This window comes from Sesamum indicum, linkage group LG12, assembly GCF_000512975.1.
Source record: "Sesamum indicum cultivar Zhongzhi No. 13 linkage group LG12, S_indicum_v1.0, whole genome shotgun sequence".
Classification (NCBI taxonomy): domain Eukaryota; kingdom Viridiplantae; phylum Streptophyta; class Magnoliopsida; order Lamiales; family Pedaliaceae; genus Sesamum; species Sesamum indicum.
In genome coordinates this window covers 4,917,407-4,933,199 of record NC_026156.1, presented here as the reverse complement: position 1 = coordinate 4,933,199, position 15,793 = coordinate 4,917,407, and the positions used below count along the sequence as shown (strand labels likewise).

General features: G+C 37.9%; 4 protein-coding genes across 8 annotated transcripts; 2 read left to right on the top strand and 2 right to left on the bottom strand.

Annotated features, from left to right (window-relative positions):
- LOC105175674 (DNA-binding protein DDB_G0278111) lies at window positions 1,545-3,736 on the bottom strand. 3 transcript variants are annotated; one of them, XM_011098203.2, is made up of 7 exons: window positions 3,581-3,736; window positions 2,785-2,850; window positions 2,647-2,696; window positions 2,460-2,524; window positions 2,059-2,150; window positions 1,904-1,975; window positions 1,545-1,790 (listed from the first exon to the last, which is right to left on the bottom strand). In XM_011098203.2, exons 1-7 carry the CDS (start codon window positions 3,581-3,583, stop codon window positions 1,755-1,757), a joined length of 384 nt encoding a protein of 127 aa, XP_011096505.1. In that variant the 5' UTR covers window positions 3,584-3,736; the 3' UTR covers window positions 1,545-1,754. The 3 variants fall into 3 exon arrangements, with proteins under 3 accessions (XP_011096505.1, XP_011096506.1, XP_020554093.1); XM_011098204.2 differs by lacking the exon at window positions 3,581-3,736 and adding an exon at window positions 3,363-3,381 and having other exon boundaries at window positions 1,721-1,790; XM_020698434.1 differs by lacking the exon at window positions 3,581-3,736 and adding an exon at window positions 3,171-3,296 and having other exon boundaries at window positions 1,721-1,790.
- LOC105175673 lies at window positions 4,730-7,028 on the top strand. The gene is made up of 2 exons (XM_011098202.2): window positions 4,730-6,012; window positions 6,668-7,028. The coding sequence occupies exon 1, from the start codon at window positions 4,887-4,889 to the stop codon at window positions 5,997-5,999; it is 1,113 nt and encodes a 370-aa protein (XP_011096504.1). The 5' UTR covers window positions 4,730-4,886; the 3' UTR covers window positions 6,000-6,012; window positions 6,668-7,028.
- Window positions 7,591-10,645, top strand: LOC105175672 (coatomer subunit zeta-1-like). The gene is made up of 6 exons (XM_011098201.2): window positions 7,591-7,742; window positions 8,629-8,788; window positions 9,315-9,462; window positions 9,560-9,637; window positions 10,162-10,246; window positions 10,332-10,645. Exons 1-6 carry the CDS (start codon window positions 7,740-7,742, stop codon window positions 10,389-10,391), a joined length of 534 nt encoding a protein of 177 aa, XP_011096503.1. The 5' UTR covers window positions 7,591-7,739; the 3' UTR covers window positions 10,392-10,645.
- Window positions 10,474-15,258, bottom strand: LOC105175671. Of its 3 annotated transcripts, none has more exons than XM_011098199.2 (8): window positions 15,113-15,258; window positions 13,960-14,672; window positions 13,394-13,582; window positions 13,192-13,283; window positions 12,760-12,819; window positions 12,610-12,679; window positions 11,916-12,119; window positions 10,474-11,527 (listed from the first exon to the last, which is right to left on the bottom strand). In XM_011098199.2, the coding sequence occupies exons 2-8, from the start codon at window positions 14,656-14,658 to the stop codon at window positions 11,141-11,143; spliced, it is 1,701 nt and encodes a 566-aa protein (XP_011096501.1). In that variant the 5' UTR covers window positions 14,659-14,672; window positions 15,113-15,258; the 3' UTR covers window positions 10,474-11,140. The 3 variants fall into 3 exon arrangements, with proteins under 3 accessions (XP_011096501.1, XP_011096500.1, XP_011096499.1); XM_011098198.2 differs by having other exon boundaries at window positions 13,960-14,760; window positions 15,113-15,250; XM_011098197.2 differs by lacking the exon at window positions 15,113-15,258 and having other exon boundaries at window positions 13,960-15,105.

The window sequence follows — 15,793 nt, the reverse complement described above, 5'->3', positions numbered from 1 at the left end:
CTTTGTCCAAAAGCTCCTTCAGCCGCTTAATCTCTTTCTCAGCCACAATTAGATGTTCTTGAAGCTGCTCATCTGCTTTTTGAGAAGCAGAATTGCTATTCTGCTTCAACAATTGAACCTCATCCTTTAGCGCAGATACCTCATCTTCAAGATCAATACGTATTCCAGATTCTTTTTCTTTCTCATCTTTCCATATATTGGCCTGCAGTTTGAGTTCTGCCAATGCTGGGGGAGCATAGACAACTTTACTTTCAGTAAAACATTAAAGAAAAGACTAAGATTGTTAACGAATTGCAAGGAACCCATTTTCCTTGAATAAATTATAACAATAAAAGTAAATTCCCACAACTCTAGCATTCATCTATCAGTTATCTTTTTCTAACACTACTATCCATAATAACACCAATATATATTATAAATGTAGTAATACGAAAAAAAATCTGAAATGAAGGTAGGGAAACACCAACTTTTACCTTTCTTCAGACTCTCATTTTCTTTCTCAATCACATCATATTTTTGTTGTACCAACGCTGTGCAGTCGCGAAACTTGTTTTTAATCTCTTCAAGTTTTGAATACTTCTCCAAAAGCTTCGAGTGCTTCTTCTTCAACTTCAACAATCCATCAAATTGCAATAACACCGTTAGTTAACACTCACGCCGCACGCATTGTCAACTACATAAACGGAAAAACACTGAATAAAAATAACAATACCTACCGCAGCGCAGCAGGTATTGGAGGATTTATCTTGCAACACCTCCACATCCTCCGCCATATTTTCCAAATCAAAATACCCTCAACTTCTGAATCTTAAAGAGCCAAAACCAACGCGGAGAAACTGGAAGAAGAATGTAGTCATATTGGAGATAAGACAATATCCATGTTTCAACAACACCTGAAAAGCAACGCCGCTTAAGAAGCGGCCATTGAAGAAGAGAGAAAGAAGACGAATGAAGGTATTATGAGTAGAGGCAGAGCAAAACTATTAAACCCTTCGGCTACCAAAACCTTCAAATATTTCTTCTTTCAGTAAACCGAAGACGAAAAGGGGGAAACTGATTTAACAAAGAAACGAAGCAAATAGACCACCCATTTTAGTCGGTTCAAGGCCAGAGGATCAAGCCCAGACTCCCAAACATGTGGGCCCAAATTGGGCCTTTTGCGGAGCGTGAAGTGATATGGGGCTATGGGCCAATAAATAGTCCAAGACTCCAAGTTCTTGTTCCAAATTAATCATTGTCTTCTCCACAACCATTATTTATATGCAACCATTCATCTTAAAGCTTTTTCTCAAACAAATAATTGGTATTAGTATAGATAACAAATTTTTATTTCTTAAAATTACTTTTTTATTAATCTTGAAAAAACCTTACATAATTTCTTTATAATTAAAAATTCTTGTTAATATATCTATTTATTGTTGTAGAGAGTAATAAAAATTTTATGAATATAAAAATATAATTTCCGTTGGTTTCAGATGAGGATAAAAAGTTGTTTTCAAGTCCTACACGAGCATTCTGGAGAGTTAATTAGGGGCAGAAATATATGTGCAAAAAAGATGGAGTAATTTGTCCACACCTACTCATTCTGGAGAATACAGAGTATAAGATATTCTTCAAACTCCGAATACATTGGACAAGAAGAATAGTTCATGAAATTTCAAAAGGGTTTTCACAACGACGTTAGATGCTTAGGGGAGATACTGCACTTTGTCACACCGCGGCCGAGTAAAGGTGAGGCAGATGAATGAGGTAGGCTAATCATCATCGAGAACGCTCTGCCTTCTCTTAATCTGAGAACAGAAAGGAGATAACAATTAGCAAACGACTATACAATTAAATTCATGAAAAAGAAAACAAAAAGGAAATAGGCGGAACACGTCAAGAATTAACCATTAGCACTTACTGTTACTTTGGTTTCTTTAGTCGTTTGGGTGTTGATTTGTTCAAGCAACGAGATAAGCCTCTCCTCAGATACCTAAATCATTTGCAGAAGGTTTATCCAAGGTTTGAACAGACACTGACTGAAGCATTGGAAATTGACAAAATGAAATGAATTACCTGATCAACAATTTGACCCATTTGAGCAGCTCTTATCATAACATCCTCAACTCCTCTGGCCTTTTCAGGTTTAACCAGTGCGATTCGAGCAACTGCACGAACAAAATGGAAGCCAAAGCCACATGAAAAGCCTTTAATAAATCTAAGAACCATAGATAGGCCACTCTACTTATATAGCCATTTTCTCCATTACTTATTCTCACTCTGCAGTTGTTTCTCTATAATTGACAACTGTCTAATGATATCTAATGGTCGAAGTTGATCATAGTGAATATATGAAATTCCGGGCCTTATAACGTATAATATGACTAATCAATTTTGATAAACTACGAAAAAAAAATATGCCAAGTGCTTGTGAATTACAACAATGTTACACAATATCTATTCATAATTCAACTTACGCCTCGCTCGTGCTTCTGATGTCAAAATCCGAGCAAGGATCATTTGCCTTTGTTCCTCCGCCTCCCTAAATCAGTTTGTACCAGCTTGGATCAATATAGACACTGGACAGCAAATTCTTATAAATATACAGCATCATTCAAGGATGAGAGTAAAAGAGAAAGTTAAGCTAGATGAGACGAGATTCACCTTTTAGCTTCCTCCTGGACTTTCTGCTGTTCAGAATTTTGATTATTACCCTACAAGTAAACAATTGCATCACTATGATATACTAAAGAAGGCAAAACATGAATCAAGAACATGCATATACTCCAGCAAAATTGTTACCATGCCGCGTTGCCCCATTAACTCCTGCATTCTTCTTTGTCTGATGGCTTCCAATTCCGGGTCAGCCTATAATATAATTAAATTAAAAACTAAAAGGTTAAGTGGGATTACCACAATATCTCAGTAAAACATACTACACTTGGAATGCATAACCAGAAGTAACATTCATGTTCATAAAAAGAAAAAAAAAATGAGAAGTAACATTCTTGCTCTAAAACCTTCTACTGCAAATCCTGGCACACAATCAATTGTAAGCTGCCACGAAGAAATGACATGAAGTAAAACAAATTTATCTTCTCCCATTTTGTGCTTCCACAGTAAGCAACCCCTTATCCTTCTTCTATAGATGAAATAATGAAACCCATCATACTTATCAGCTAACATACCCTGGCTGGTTGAGCACATTTGCCTGACTTTTCGACACCATGAGAATCATGCTACAATCAAGGAATCTCTGAGAATTCAACTTGGCTTGTGAAATTTCAACAATCTTAATTTCTTCCATTAAAGTGTGCTATACAAACATGAAATTTCCGATATATAATTCGCAGCCAAATAAATTCGAATTCATCCAATACCATGAGGAGAAAACAAAAGGGAAAGGCGCAAAACGAATCTATTAGAGCAGTTACTCAAGAGAATCAGAGGATATAAAACCCTCTAGAACATCCCCACGCCCCGAAAGAAACGAAGAAAATGATTCCAGACCTAATATCAATATCAATATCCAAACAAAAAATCAATTCCACAAACTCCCAAGCATCATGTAAAAATCAGAATGGAAGAATTTGCTTACCATATTTTTCTGCGAATTTGAGGTTTACTAAGCACTGGAAAATATGCAAATAAGGAGAAACACTTTTGTATTTTTACTCGAACCCGGTCCGCCGCCGGGGCCTCTCTCCTGTAATTTTATCTCCGATTCCCTTCAGTTTCATCTACCTTATTTCCCCTACGAATATATTTCTTTCTCATTAAGAAAGGTTGGAGTTTAAAATAAGACCAAAAATATTAAACAATCTCTATACATCATATGTACATATTATAAGGGTAATTTTATCTAAAATTTTTATTAACGGGAGGGATATAAAATTTTTTGACATAATTAAAGGAGGTAATTTGTTTTTTACAAATTCCTCTATTTTTCACTTATATTGGAGAAAATAAATTAGTAAAAGTATGTATAGATCGATGTAGGTATTTTATACTTATGTCTAAAATAAGACATTGAAATTAATAAAAATTAATAAATAAAACAAGTATTTGTATGTAGCAAGAAAGAAAAATCAACATTGTACACTATAATTCATCATTATTTTTCATAATTTTGAGTAGATTAAAATATAAGATCATATATATTAATCCAATAAAGGTCAACAGTCAATTTTAGAGAGAATAGAAAAGACAGAGAAAAGAAAGCAAGTAGTACTGGAGTAAAGAGAGAGAAGGAAAAGGGAGAAAAAATTAATGAAAATTTGCGATAATTATTAGATGGGCTTAAAACTTGAATGTATTTAAAAATTAAATATTAAATCCAAATATAAATTTTACAAAAATGAGCTTTGTAACGTGCATCTTTGACAATATAAGAATTTTGAAATTATGATATTTTTTTAAAAATATAATTATTTTATCAAATCAGTGTATATATATAATTTAAAAAACTAATTATATATTTAGCAAGGCGGTTTATTTTTTGATAATTTTTTTAAATTTTAAATTAAAATCAAAATAATAGTGTGGTATAATTTTACTTTAAATTTAATATTACGATTTTAAAAAGAATCATAAAAATGATTTAACTCAATTTGATTCCAACAATTTAGGCTGTTTTAAAATTTTTTGATCAACCCTACCCTGATCAGTCAACTTTAACTCAACCCCATCCATGTATAATAATTGCCCTAATTCAGACACCCTTATTATTTTATTATTACCACCAAAGATGCGGACGTTACATAAATTATGTTCACATTCATCCATTGTTGTACACCACTCTTGCGAAATTTCTCACTCCCAAGTGAGTGAGAACTAAACAGTACTCCTTCCAAGTAGCAGCAGGGTAGCACAGACGATCAAGAAGATCTTAGAAACCGACAACAATGGGTTTCACCATGGGTCTAAACTTGCTCCTCCTCCTAGCCATGGTTGCCACCAACATTCTCTCCCTCTACCACCTCTCCTCCACCATCCAATCCAAACCCCCGGCCGCCGCCCCTGTTCCGGACCACCTCATCCACCAGCTCTCCACCATACGCGCCACCATCAATCACCTCACCAGCCTCCAGCCCTCCAAGAAAACACCCTCCACTGCTGCCCCCGCCGCCCCCTCTGATCTCCTCATCTACACTCATATTTCCCCTATAGCCTCCTCCTGCAAAGACAACCCAGCGCTCCTCCATCAGTACATGAACTATACTCCCTTTGCCCTCTGCCCCAACGACTCCCCCTTGGCGGAAGATCTCATTCTCCGCGGCTGCCACCCGCTCCCCCGCCGCCGCTGCTTCTCAAGAACCCCTTCCACCACTCCGACCTCGCTTCCCACCGATCCATTTTCTCCCCTCCCTGAAAAGACAGCCATACTGAGCCATTACAGTTGCAAGACTTTCTCCTGCTTCGCCGGATTGAAATCTGATATGGGCTTTGACATGAAAGTTGAGAAATCAAGATTCTTGACTTACAAATCGGATCTAGATCTCCCAATTTCTCAGCTTTTTGAGCTGGCTAAATCAGCTAAAAGCGTCATCAGGCTTGCACTTGATATTGGTGGTGGGACTGGCACTTTTGCTGCGCAAATGAAGCTGCAGAACGTGACTGTTCTAACCACTACAATGAATCTTGGTGCACCGTATAATGAGGCAGTGGCAGTTAGGGGTTTAGTGCCACTCCATGCGCCATTACAGCAGAGGCTGCCGGTGTTTGATGGGGTATTGGATCTGGTCCGGTGCGGCCACGCGGTTAACCGGTGGATTCCAGTTACATCAATGGAATTCTTGTTCTTTGATGTGGATAGAGTGTTGAGAGGTGGGGGATATTTCTTGCTGGACCATTTTTTCAGTAAAAGAACGGATCTTGAGAAGGTGTTTACACCCTTGATTGGGAAGCTGGGGTACAAGAAGGTGAAGTGGGCTGTGGCCAATAAGACCGATTCCAGCGGGGTGAAGAATGGGGAGGTGTATTTGACTGCCCTCTTGCAGAAGCCACTGTCTAGATGAAACTCCGTTTAAGGTAATTTCTGGACAAAGAAATAGTCAAATTTCAGTTGTGCTTCTGTGTAATTCAAATCTATTTTGGCTTATATTATTACGTGAAATTTTGGGTGAGTAGGTAACTAGGTTGACTGTCTGTTTACAATCTTGTCAATCTGGTAAGTGAACTTAACATTGATGAGAACTGGCAAGAAACAAGACGTTGTGTACCTGAATACCTCCATAGGAAGCACATTTTCAGTTGGTGGAATATTATTACTGTTGGAAACTGACTGAGATTACTTAAGGATGTCACTACTTCATTATCTGTTATGTCTACCGGAAATTTCTTATCTAAATCAGGTTCGATACAATCAAATCAATTTCGAAAATACACTTACCATGTGATTAAACTGTACACCAATCATATAACGAGTGTACTGCACTTGTCATATAATTGGTTCAAGTTCAGCCAAACACAATTTTAGAATTCTCCATACTTGTCAGGTTCCCACTGAAAAGAGTGGGACCTGCAGAGAAAGAAATGCAAATTTTTGAGAAGTCCCTCTATAATAATATGAAGTAAATTCAATACTAGGAGTTCTTGAAAAGAAACTAATGCCAACATCATAAATTTTTTTAACCTAAGTGTCTACGAATCATCTGTTTGAGTTCATGTTCCACTTGTTTTGCAGGGACATTGCGAGAGCTTATTTTGCATGATTTTACAAGATTCATACCTCCACTCTGTCTTCCCCTTTTTGGGTTAGATATATAGCAGCAGCTTTTTGATGTGGAAAAAGGCATTGTAGATTTAGAGGACAGCATAAGGCAGCGCAGTTGATGGAGCATTATTACAAAACACACAAGTGCAGGAGGCCCCCATTTTCTGTGAAATGTGAAGTTTAATCACTGTAACTTCATTTGTAAAACTTGTTACTACTGTCAGTTCCCATAAGATCACGGGAAGCAGATCAGCCAGCAGTAGCAGTGTCATTGTGCCCAACTGTTTTGAGTTTTCAAATTACTAGTCATGGCTCATACCTGCCATTGCAAGATAAGCTTCAGAAATTCAAGAGAACAACTTAATAACCTTGAACAGCTTGTCCTGAAACCAGTGCAGATAATCAATTCATTACAGGATATAAACCTTAAACCAAGACCCTTAACTGACCTGTTCAAACTAGCATAAACATACAGCCACGCACCAATGGCAAGAGAATTGAGCACATAAAAATGAAATCATAAGGGCATATATAAAGATCATCTGAATGTCGCTGTTTCATCTTTTACTATATTCGATGTACACAAGTCAGGCGTACAAAGATGATATCATTATTTTATTTTGAAATTTTTTTTATACACAGTGGCGTATAGTTACTGACTGGAGTAAAAGATGAAAATGAGTTTAAAACAGAAGATCTGACCCGGTTGAGCATTGGGTTTGGTTCGTCCAAACTTAATGCAACCTTTCAAATTATGCAAATAACCTTACTGCTTTCATGTCCAAATTCCAGAAGTGGCCTCTTTTTAATTGGGCCAATCCAAATCATTGTGGGCTTTAGAAAAGCCCAATTGAAGCCCGTCTTCTACGAAACATTAAGCCCAGGCAAAACTAGAATCTGAAGATTCCGCAAGTAAATAGCGAGGTATGATAAAAACTTCACTTAAAATACCTGGCGAGTTGCCTGAAACGTCGTTTCTCTCGCTGTAGTGTCTGAACTCTGAAGCCCGAGTTATCCGCGATCTGCTACATACCCGTCGCCCATGGTATTACCCTCTCTCTCTCTCTCTCTCACGCGCACAAACACACACACATGCTCTGAAACGGTCAAATTCTTTTCTTATTTTTTACTCATTACTGTGATCTGTAGACTTGAGGCTGACCCTTTCTTTTGATTACATCAATTTTAGCTTCAGATTGATTTTGGGCTGAGCATGCTCTAGGATTTATCAGATTTTTAATGTTTTAGTCACGAAAGCAATAGATTCAGTGACTATGTAACTTGGATCTTATGTTTAGCGTGGATGCCCACTAATACTTCCATTACGGTGGTGAAAATTCCCGGAAATTTTAAGGAAATGCGGTAGTTTAGAGGTTATAAGTGGTCGTAGTACTTTGATCTCTGTAAAGCACTGATTTGCTAGTTGATGTGAATGAACTGCATATGACTTTGTAGAAATGTTCCATTATACTGTGTAACCATGTTTCTACATGGCCCTTCTATTAATTTCTCATGATAAAAAGTAATTGTAGTAGTTGGATTTCAGATGTGTGATCTTGCACACCCATTATTTTCTTGTAAATTTACTGGACCAAGGTGTCGGTGACTCTCATTCACAAATTGAATAGAATATAATGATAGCGGGAAAAGGACAGGATGATGGTATTTAGTTTTCATCTTATACTCTCTCTAGTTTGGCGTAAAACACGGGAACCCCCTGTTTGGTTAAAAAGCAAATGAGAAATGAAAATTGGAGACACTAGAATGACAATGTATAATTTTCTTTATGTGGTTGAAGAAGATTTTGTTAATCACTCTATATCTCATACGCTTGTAAACAGACTTACATGTATTGAAAAATGTGAATTAGGATCCTAATTCGCATTTTATTAATTTTTTCTTGTGATATTAATAAGTTTCACTCTTAACAGGATTCCTGCCCTTCTGTGAAGAATATCCTTCTCCTTGATTCAGAGGGGAAGCGTGTTGCTGTCAAGTACTATTCAGATGACTGGCCTACTAATAGTGCAAAGGAAGCTTTTGAGAAGGCTGTATTTACCAAGACTCAGAAGACAAATGCCCGAACAGAAGGTGTTCAGTGATTGTTATTCTATTTCTTCTTTCCCTTTCTTTGTTTTCCTTTTTTCAAAGCTCAGTTGGGACTTGCATCCTGACATATTTATCTCTTCTGAGTGGTTGTGTTCCTTGTTGATATATGGTTTCCTGTATGAGCTTCAGAGCAATTTGGCAAACCCTTAGTTATGGTATTCTGTCTGGGAGGCTTCTGTTTATATATATGTATATATTAAGGCTGTTAGAGTCTTAAATGCTATTTGGAAACCATGGATAGCGAGATCACAGTTTCTGTTCTCAATAATAGAGTACTGATATACATGCTTGACTTGTAACTACTTGAACCAAATGACAGTTTGTCCGTCGATTGTGTGTGTGCTGTCTTCAAGTTTCTTGTCTTATTAGTGGTTGAACTAGAATATTTGTGCCACCTTGAATTTTCCTGTCTTACATTCTTCCCCCAGTCATCAAGACTGAGATGGTGGACTTCTTATGTTTAAGTTGGGGTTGCTTTCCCTTGCTCACTCTGCTACTTCATCTGCAGCGGAGATAGCTATGTTTGAGAACAATATAATTGTCTACAAGTTTGTTCAAGACCTGCACTTCTATGTTACTGGTAGTGAAGATGAAAGTGAGCTCATCTTGGCCACTGTTCTTCAGGGGTTCTTTGATGCTGTTGGCATTTTGCTTAGGTAGTCAGCATGGTCTTATTCTTATTTTCCCTTGGTGATGTTCACTTTCTTGTGTTTTATGAACTATTTGCTTCATTTTGCTGTATTTCTGTTTCAGGGGCAATGTCGACAAGAGGGAGGCCCTTGAAAATTTGGATCTCATTCTTTTATGCATCGATGAAATTGTTGATGGCGGGTAGCAATCTGCTCTTTCTTTGTTTTTTTGCAGTCTAACTAGTTTGATTTTGAATTGCCATTGTTGATTAATATTTGGTTGAAAGAATATGCTGTCAATTGGAAATAAATTCTAGAATGCCATAGATATACATATACATGCATGCAGGCTGGCAGCAAATGTAGTTGTTCTCATGTATATGGAGAATATGCTTGTACAATCTCATATATACATATTTAATGGTTGCGTGATATATGTGCTATGAGCTGTGTGATACTTAGAGCTGGTATCCTGAAAGTACTTGATTACCAATTGTTGTCTGATCTGCTCCAACCTCTAACCTGCATATCTAGTGTCTCGCCATTGCTCTATCGTCATGTCATATTGTGGAAATTAAGAAGACAATAGACACTCTTGTAGTTGGCATGAGATTTTTGGTGGACATAATATTGTGCTCAACAGCATGGCATGTACTAACAGACAAGTTTTTCTGGCATCATTTGCAACTCTTTTGCTATTATTATAATCATCTGTCCAATGTACAGGATTATTCTGGAAACTGATGCAAATAGCATTGCAAGTAAAGTTGCAAGTCATAGTATAGATTCCGGAGCGCCACTGTCTGAGCAGGTGTGTAGCACCTTACTTCTGAAAATAGCATCCCAGAATTTTCGATATGTGCACTTAACTTGTGACTGTATTTCCCTTTCTGCAGACAATAAGCCAAGCACTTGCAACTGCTCGCGAGCATCTTACTAGATCCCTTCTGAAGTGATGATGTGGTGGACTAATCTAAAATAAAAATATATAAAAGAAAAGGAAAGAAAGAATTCTGCTTCAGTTTTTTGGGTCTCCTGTCAATAAGCTTTGGTTGTTGAGGCTGATCTATGCTGTAACAGATTTGACATTCATTAGTTCCAACAATTTGGAAATGTAGTTTATTCTGTTCTTGATTTTGGGATTTACGCTTCTCTTGACGAGACACTTGGGAAGACATTATTGAGTATGGAGTCAGACTATTGAGATTCTGAATTCTTGGTGAGGTCCTGTGTTGAATTGCCTGATGTCCTTACCTGGCTCTTTTCCGTCGAGCAAAAACCACTTTCTCACACGAGCTTCTTATCTCCTCCAACCAATGCTCCAAAAATTGCAGCCCCTTGACTTGCATTAATTAATAGCATAAGTATAAGTGCTGATGGACGGCTAGGTTTCACTAGCAAAGCCAAATTATATGGCTGAATAGAGAGGGCCGTGATGCTTGTGGCAACCAACTCTCTGTGTGGGGCTCAATGCTAACAACTAGAAGAAACTCATCTCTACTTCAACAGGAAGTTCTTATTCTCAGAAGATCTTGTCCAGGGATATTACTCTATACATTACGCCCTGCATTAATGCCAGGACCTTATGCATAAAAATAGATTTCCTTTTTACATTGCCTCGCTCACCTCAAGAATTGCATATGGACCGAAATCAAAAGGTGAAGCTTCCATGAGAGGAAGAGCTGTTGCATGGTCACTTCACATCTTAATGGATAAGGACATAGTCGGCATCTTCCGAGAACCTATCACCAGCTGTTGGGGGCAAATTATGCCGAGAGACAGGCTTATGAACCTGGGCATGAGTTTCTGCTTCGTGCTGGAACATCTTGACCAACTCATCCAGTTCCAACTTCCTCACTTCAACCTGCTCTTCATTGACGGGCTTTTTCAGCCCAAGATATATCAACCCAACTGCAATTAGCACTATACCTAAGAAGAAGAGAAGTCCAGCAAATAGGCCGAATGCATATGGTGTGTTTTCTGCCCCAGGGATCCCATCCACATTGATTCCAAACAACCCAGTGATGATGGAAAGCACGAGGCCGCATCCTCCAAAGACAGCTAAATTATGGGTGACTGTAAGGCTTCTATCCTGTAATTCAAGGATAGGGAAAATTTTATCTTCAGATTTTTACAGATATAGGAAACTACTATCATTTCCATAAGATGCAGAACATTTGGTGGAGATTACAAAAGATATAGTAGAAACATATTTCCTAAATAATTGATGTTTCAAGGACAAGTAACAACATGGAAAACCTATATGCATGGCGTTTTCAATTAATAAACAACCAAGACCAATCTGGAGAAGCATTGTCTTGGCCACAATGAGATTTACTTCAAACTATAGTTTTTAAACAAGAACTTAGTTTACCTAGTGTTCTGATGTGAAGAAAGAAGCATAAATTGCATCATAACATGATAAAGTCAAAGAGTTCACAAAGCAATTAGATGTCTAATCTCATTGAGGTAAGACAAACCTGCAACCATGCACGAATTGTGCTCTGCATGACATCCTGGATGGTGAATATGCGACCACGAACTGCTTCCTGCTCTTCGATCATTTCCCTGGTACTCTTTCTTATTCCTTCCAGTAGGTTTTTTGTTACATTCCCCCTCAGATGCTGGAGAAGTTCAAAAACTATCTCTTCCCTTGCATGAAGAGACCATTTCACTCTAATAACCTACAATTTCTCAGGGAATGGATTGACAAGATTCAAAAGAAATTAACACGATATAAGCAAATTCCAAAAGCAAGATAGCAATTATCTGCTGGCAAATTACAAGTGACCGGGTACCATCTAATATTTCACTCCAGGCCACTGACATGTGACGGTTAAATTGCCATCAATCTGCTTTCTTTTTAAAGTACTTCAGAGGAGATCCCATCTACGGAGAATAGATATATTGTTGATAACAAGCATCAGTTCAAATTTTAGTTTCAGTTAGTATAGAGCTTTTGAGAATGTGTGACACCCTCCCCTATATTGTGGCTTCTATAGTATCTTTCTTAGCATACTAGAAAAATGAGCAATACCAGAGAAATAGAAATGTAGTGCAGACTGAGGATGAGTATGATTATGCTCCATAACTTTTAGAACGAAATAGTTGTATGGCTAATCTAGAATGGATTCTGCACCGAAAAGGAATCGGAATCCCATGTCAAACACATACCTGTCTTGATAATCTTCTTATTTCTTGGTTGAGTATTACGCCAAGAAGATTCAAATCTTCATGGTTTCTCCTGTCAAGAAAATTAACTATGTTGAGAGAGGGGAAGCGCAAATAATTGAATCAAAAGTTGGTTAAAGCAGCTTATAGCACCTGTTCACAAACTTCAGTTCCACTTCATCCGCTGCCCCAAAAATGGATTTACGAAATAACCTTAAAGTAACAAAAACATTGAATTAAAACAAATGTCAGAAAATTGGCGACTCCAACATCATCTGAGGGTTGCTTGATATTGGTCAAGCTCCAAAAGAGCAGGAACCTTAACTACAAGACGTTCTTTCTTGAATATTATGTATAATGCATTCAGAGTTAATTGTCTCCCTTAGATTAGGATGGAACAGCTGGTAAATTATGATGACACCTTTACCTTATTTGGAATTTTTATCCCGTCGATTATTTATGGGTAGGATGGCTCGAAAACAATATAACAGCTACATTCAGATGAATCTGCGGCATCTGCTTTTACCTAATTAACCACTCTACTTATGCACAGATAGACAACGCAAAACCAAACTACAGTCTCACCTGTCATCCCACCGTGCCATTCGGCTAGCTAGATGTGCTATAATTTCATGTATTGTTCTTGGGGTATTGTAACCACCACCAAGAAGAAGTTCCTACGTGGGAAAATGCAGCTGATGTCAGAAAAACCTTGGAGAATCAACAATAATCCATCTTCAGAAAATATGGCACCCACTGTAAAGAATCAACTAGGATAAAAACAGACCTGTACTTCTGTAATGCCTAAAACATTGATTCTTGACGCAGATCCTTTAACATGTAGAACAGTTAAAAGATAGTTCTGCGCTTGCCATGAACGAAGAACAACAGGGATGTCATCTTCTTCAACATAAGGATCGCCAACAGACTGCCCCAGAAGCTCAAACAATAAACCTCCAGCAACACGAACTGGGACCTTTAAACACACAAAGCATAGAAGAGAGGTTGTAATGCTACATACCAAATACTGAAAGCCGTAAGATTTAAAAATATAAAGTCTTCCAGAGGGCACATGATTCCTTGCTAGCTCATAGGGGGGAAGAAATGGAAAATGGGGACGATGAAGAAGAGCACAAGGTCAACCTGACAGGTTGTAGTAGTTGACTAATGTATTCTTACCAACTTGGAGTCCTGGAAAATCATTACCTTTTAGCAAATTAGGCTGACGTTTTATCGAAGACACATTGTACACGCATTGAATTGCATTCATTGGTACAAGATACTAAGTTCAGTTAGTTTTCCTTTCACAATAACTTGAGCAACAAAATCTGACATATCAGAAAGGAAACCTACCTCATATAAGAGGTGCTTCATCCGATCACTTATCAATTTGCTTTCATCTCTCAAAGCAGTTCTAATGGCAGGATGCAGCCACTGGGTAGCATTGAGCCATGTCTCGACGGTAGGATGATCTGCAGAAAGATGGCACCACCATGTAGGCCCAGCTGGCCGTTCCCAGTATGGGGCAGCTAAGTCAGCAACAGTGAGGTCATCCTCATCATCAATAAATTCGAAGTGTTGGGTTGACCATCCTGCATCAACTTGCACTGTCTGCACAAGTTCTGAAATTCTAGCCCAACCGATTGGAATCCAACGACTTCCTTCACATCTTTCTACTGGATGAAAATTGTCTAAAGAGTTTTGGCTATCCATGTATAAACAGCCAGCTTGGTGACTCCCCAATTCGATAAGGGGTGCAGATTCTAGAAGAGTGTTCCCATTTAGTCTTTGAGAAATCGGGTCAGTTCCTCCATCAGAGTGCAATTCGTTCTTTACATTAACATCATCAACTTGATGAAACGACCGAGTATTTGAGGAAGATTTTGGCGCAACTGATTTTTTATGCCCTCGGATGAATTCAAAAGCACAAATGAGTCCATCTGTCCATAGCTGACTCCCTGGCATGACATCTTTATTGCAGTGACCTCTATGGCTCTCGGGCTTCTTTGTTCTGTTGTTCCGGGATGGACATTCCTCATTCGTTCCACTCATGTTGTACTTCAATGCTTCAAATTGGACACATCAAAAGTCACTGTGGAGACTCTTGGCAGATTGGATAACCAAAAGATTTGCTCCTACGTACTGTCCCAATTCCTATGAGGAAAACTATCAGGGAAAGCATCTAAGAAATTTAAGACACTCAAGAACCAACTTTAGACAACACGATCTAAACTATTCATCTCTTCTTCTCCCCGGTAAAGGCCTATCTGACAACTCAGAAATCAATACTATACTTCCCCACGTCCATATATAATCAATGCCAATATGACTTGTCACTACACCTAAAATTGACTTCAATAACACGAAAGGAATGAAGCTAAAAGCCTTCACCACTTGAAATTTATCCAAGGAAGAACAATTACTCCAACGAACTCGCACCGGCTTGCCTATTTTTGACGCATTTAAAATAGTTCAATCGTAGAAAGATAAAAAGGCAGGAAGTTACCGAGAGCTTTCTCAGTGCGTAGTGCGTTAGCAAAGAGTGAGACGGAAGTTGTGGAGAGCTGTCGCCGAGGCGGAGTGTCCTATAGCGTTAGAATGTTTCTTTTTCTCTTTCGAGTGGCGTTAGAAGAAGTTGTTAGTGTGTATATGAGAGACTTGGGAGGTCGGTGAATATTAATAACATGATTACACGTGTCAGGTGCAGATTGACAAAAATAAATTTACATATGGATGGGTTCTTCGTTTTGTATCTTTACTCATTATTATCTAGACTATTAATAAAACATATAAATTCCTTTTTTTCATAAAACCCTTTTGATGATAATGAAATGCGGAAAGTGCATTTACAAATAATAACACATTATATTTAATATAATGAGAGGTATATACGTATGTAACATTGTTCTTTTGTCAATTTTTTTTCGCACACAAGACAGAAATAGAAAGTCTCGTCCGTGCATGAACAAAACACTTATTATAGTAATACAATATCATGTCAGCAAAATCTTAGCAATTCTTGCTTTGAAGTTTTCTGGTAGTTCAAAATTCCAAAATGGTATACAAAGTCATCAGATATGATCATATATATATATATAGAGAGAGAGAGCGCAATAGATGCACAAAAGTATAACGAGTGGTGATAAAATGCCTCAGAATTTCAACTTAAGAGCAAATGCAGAAAAAA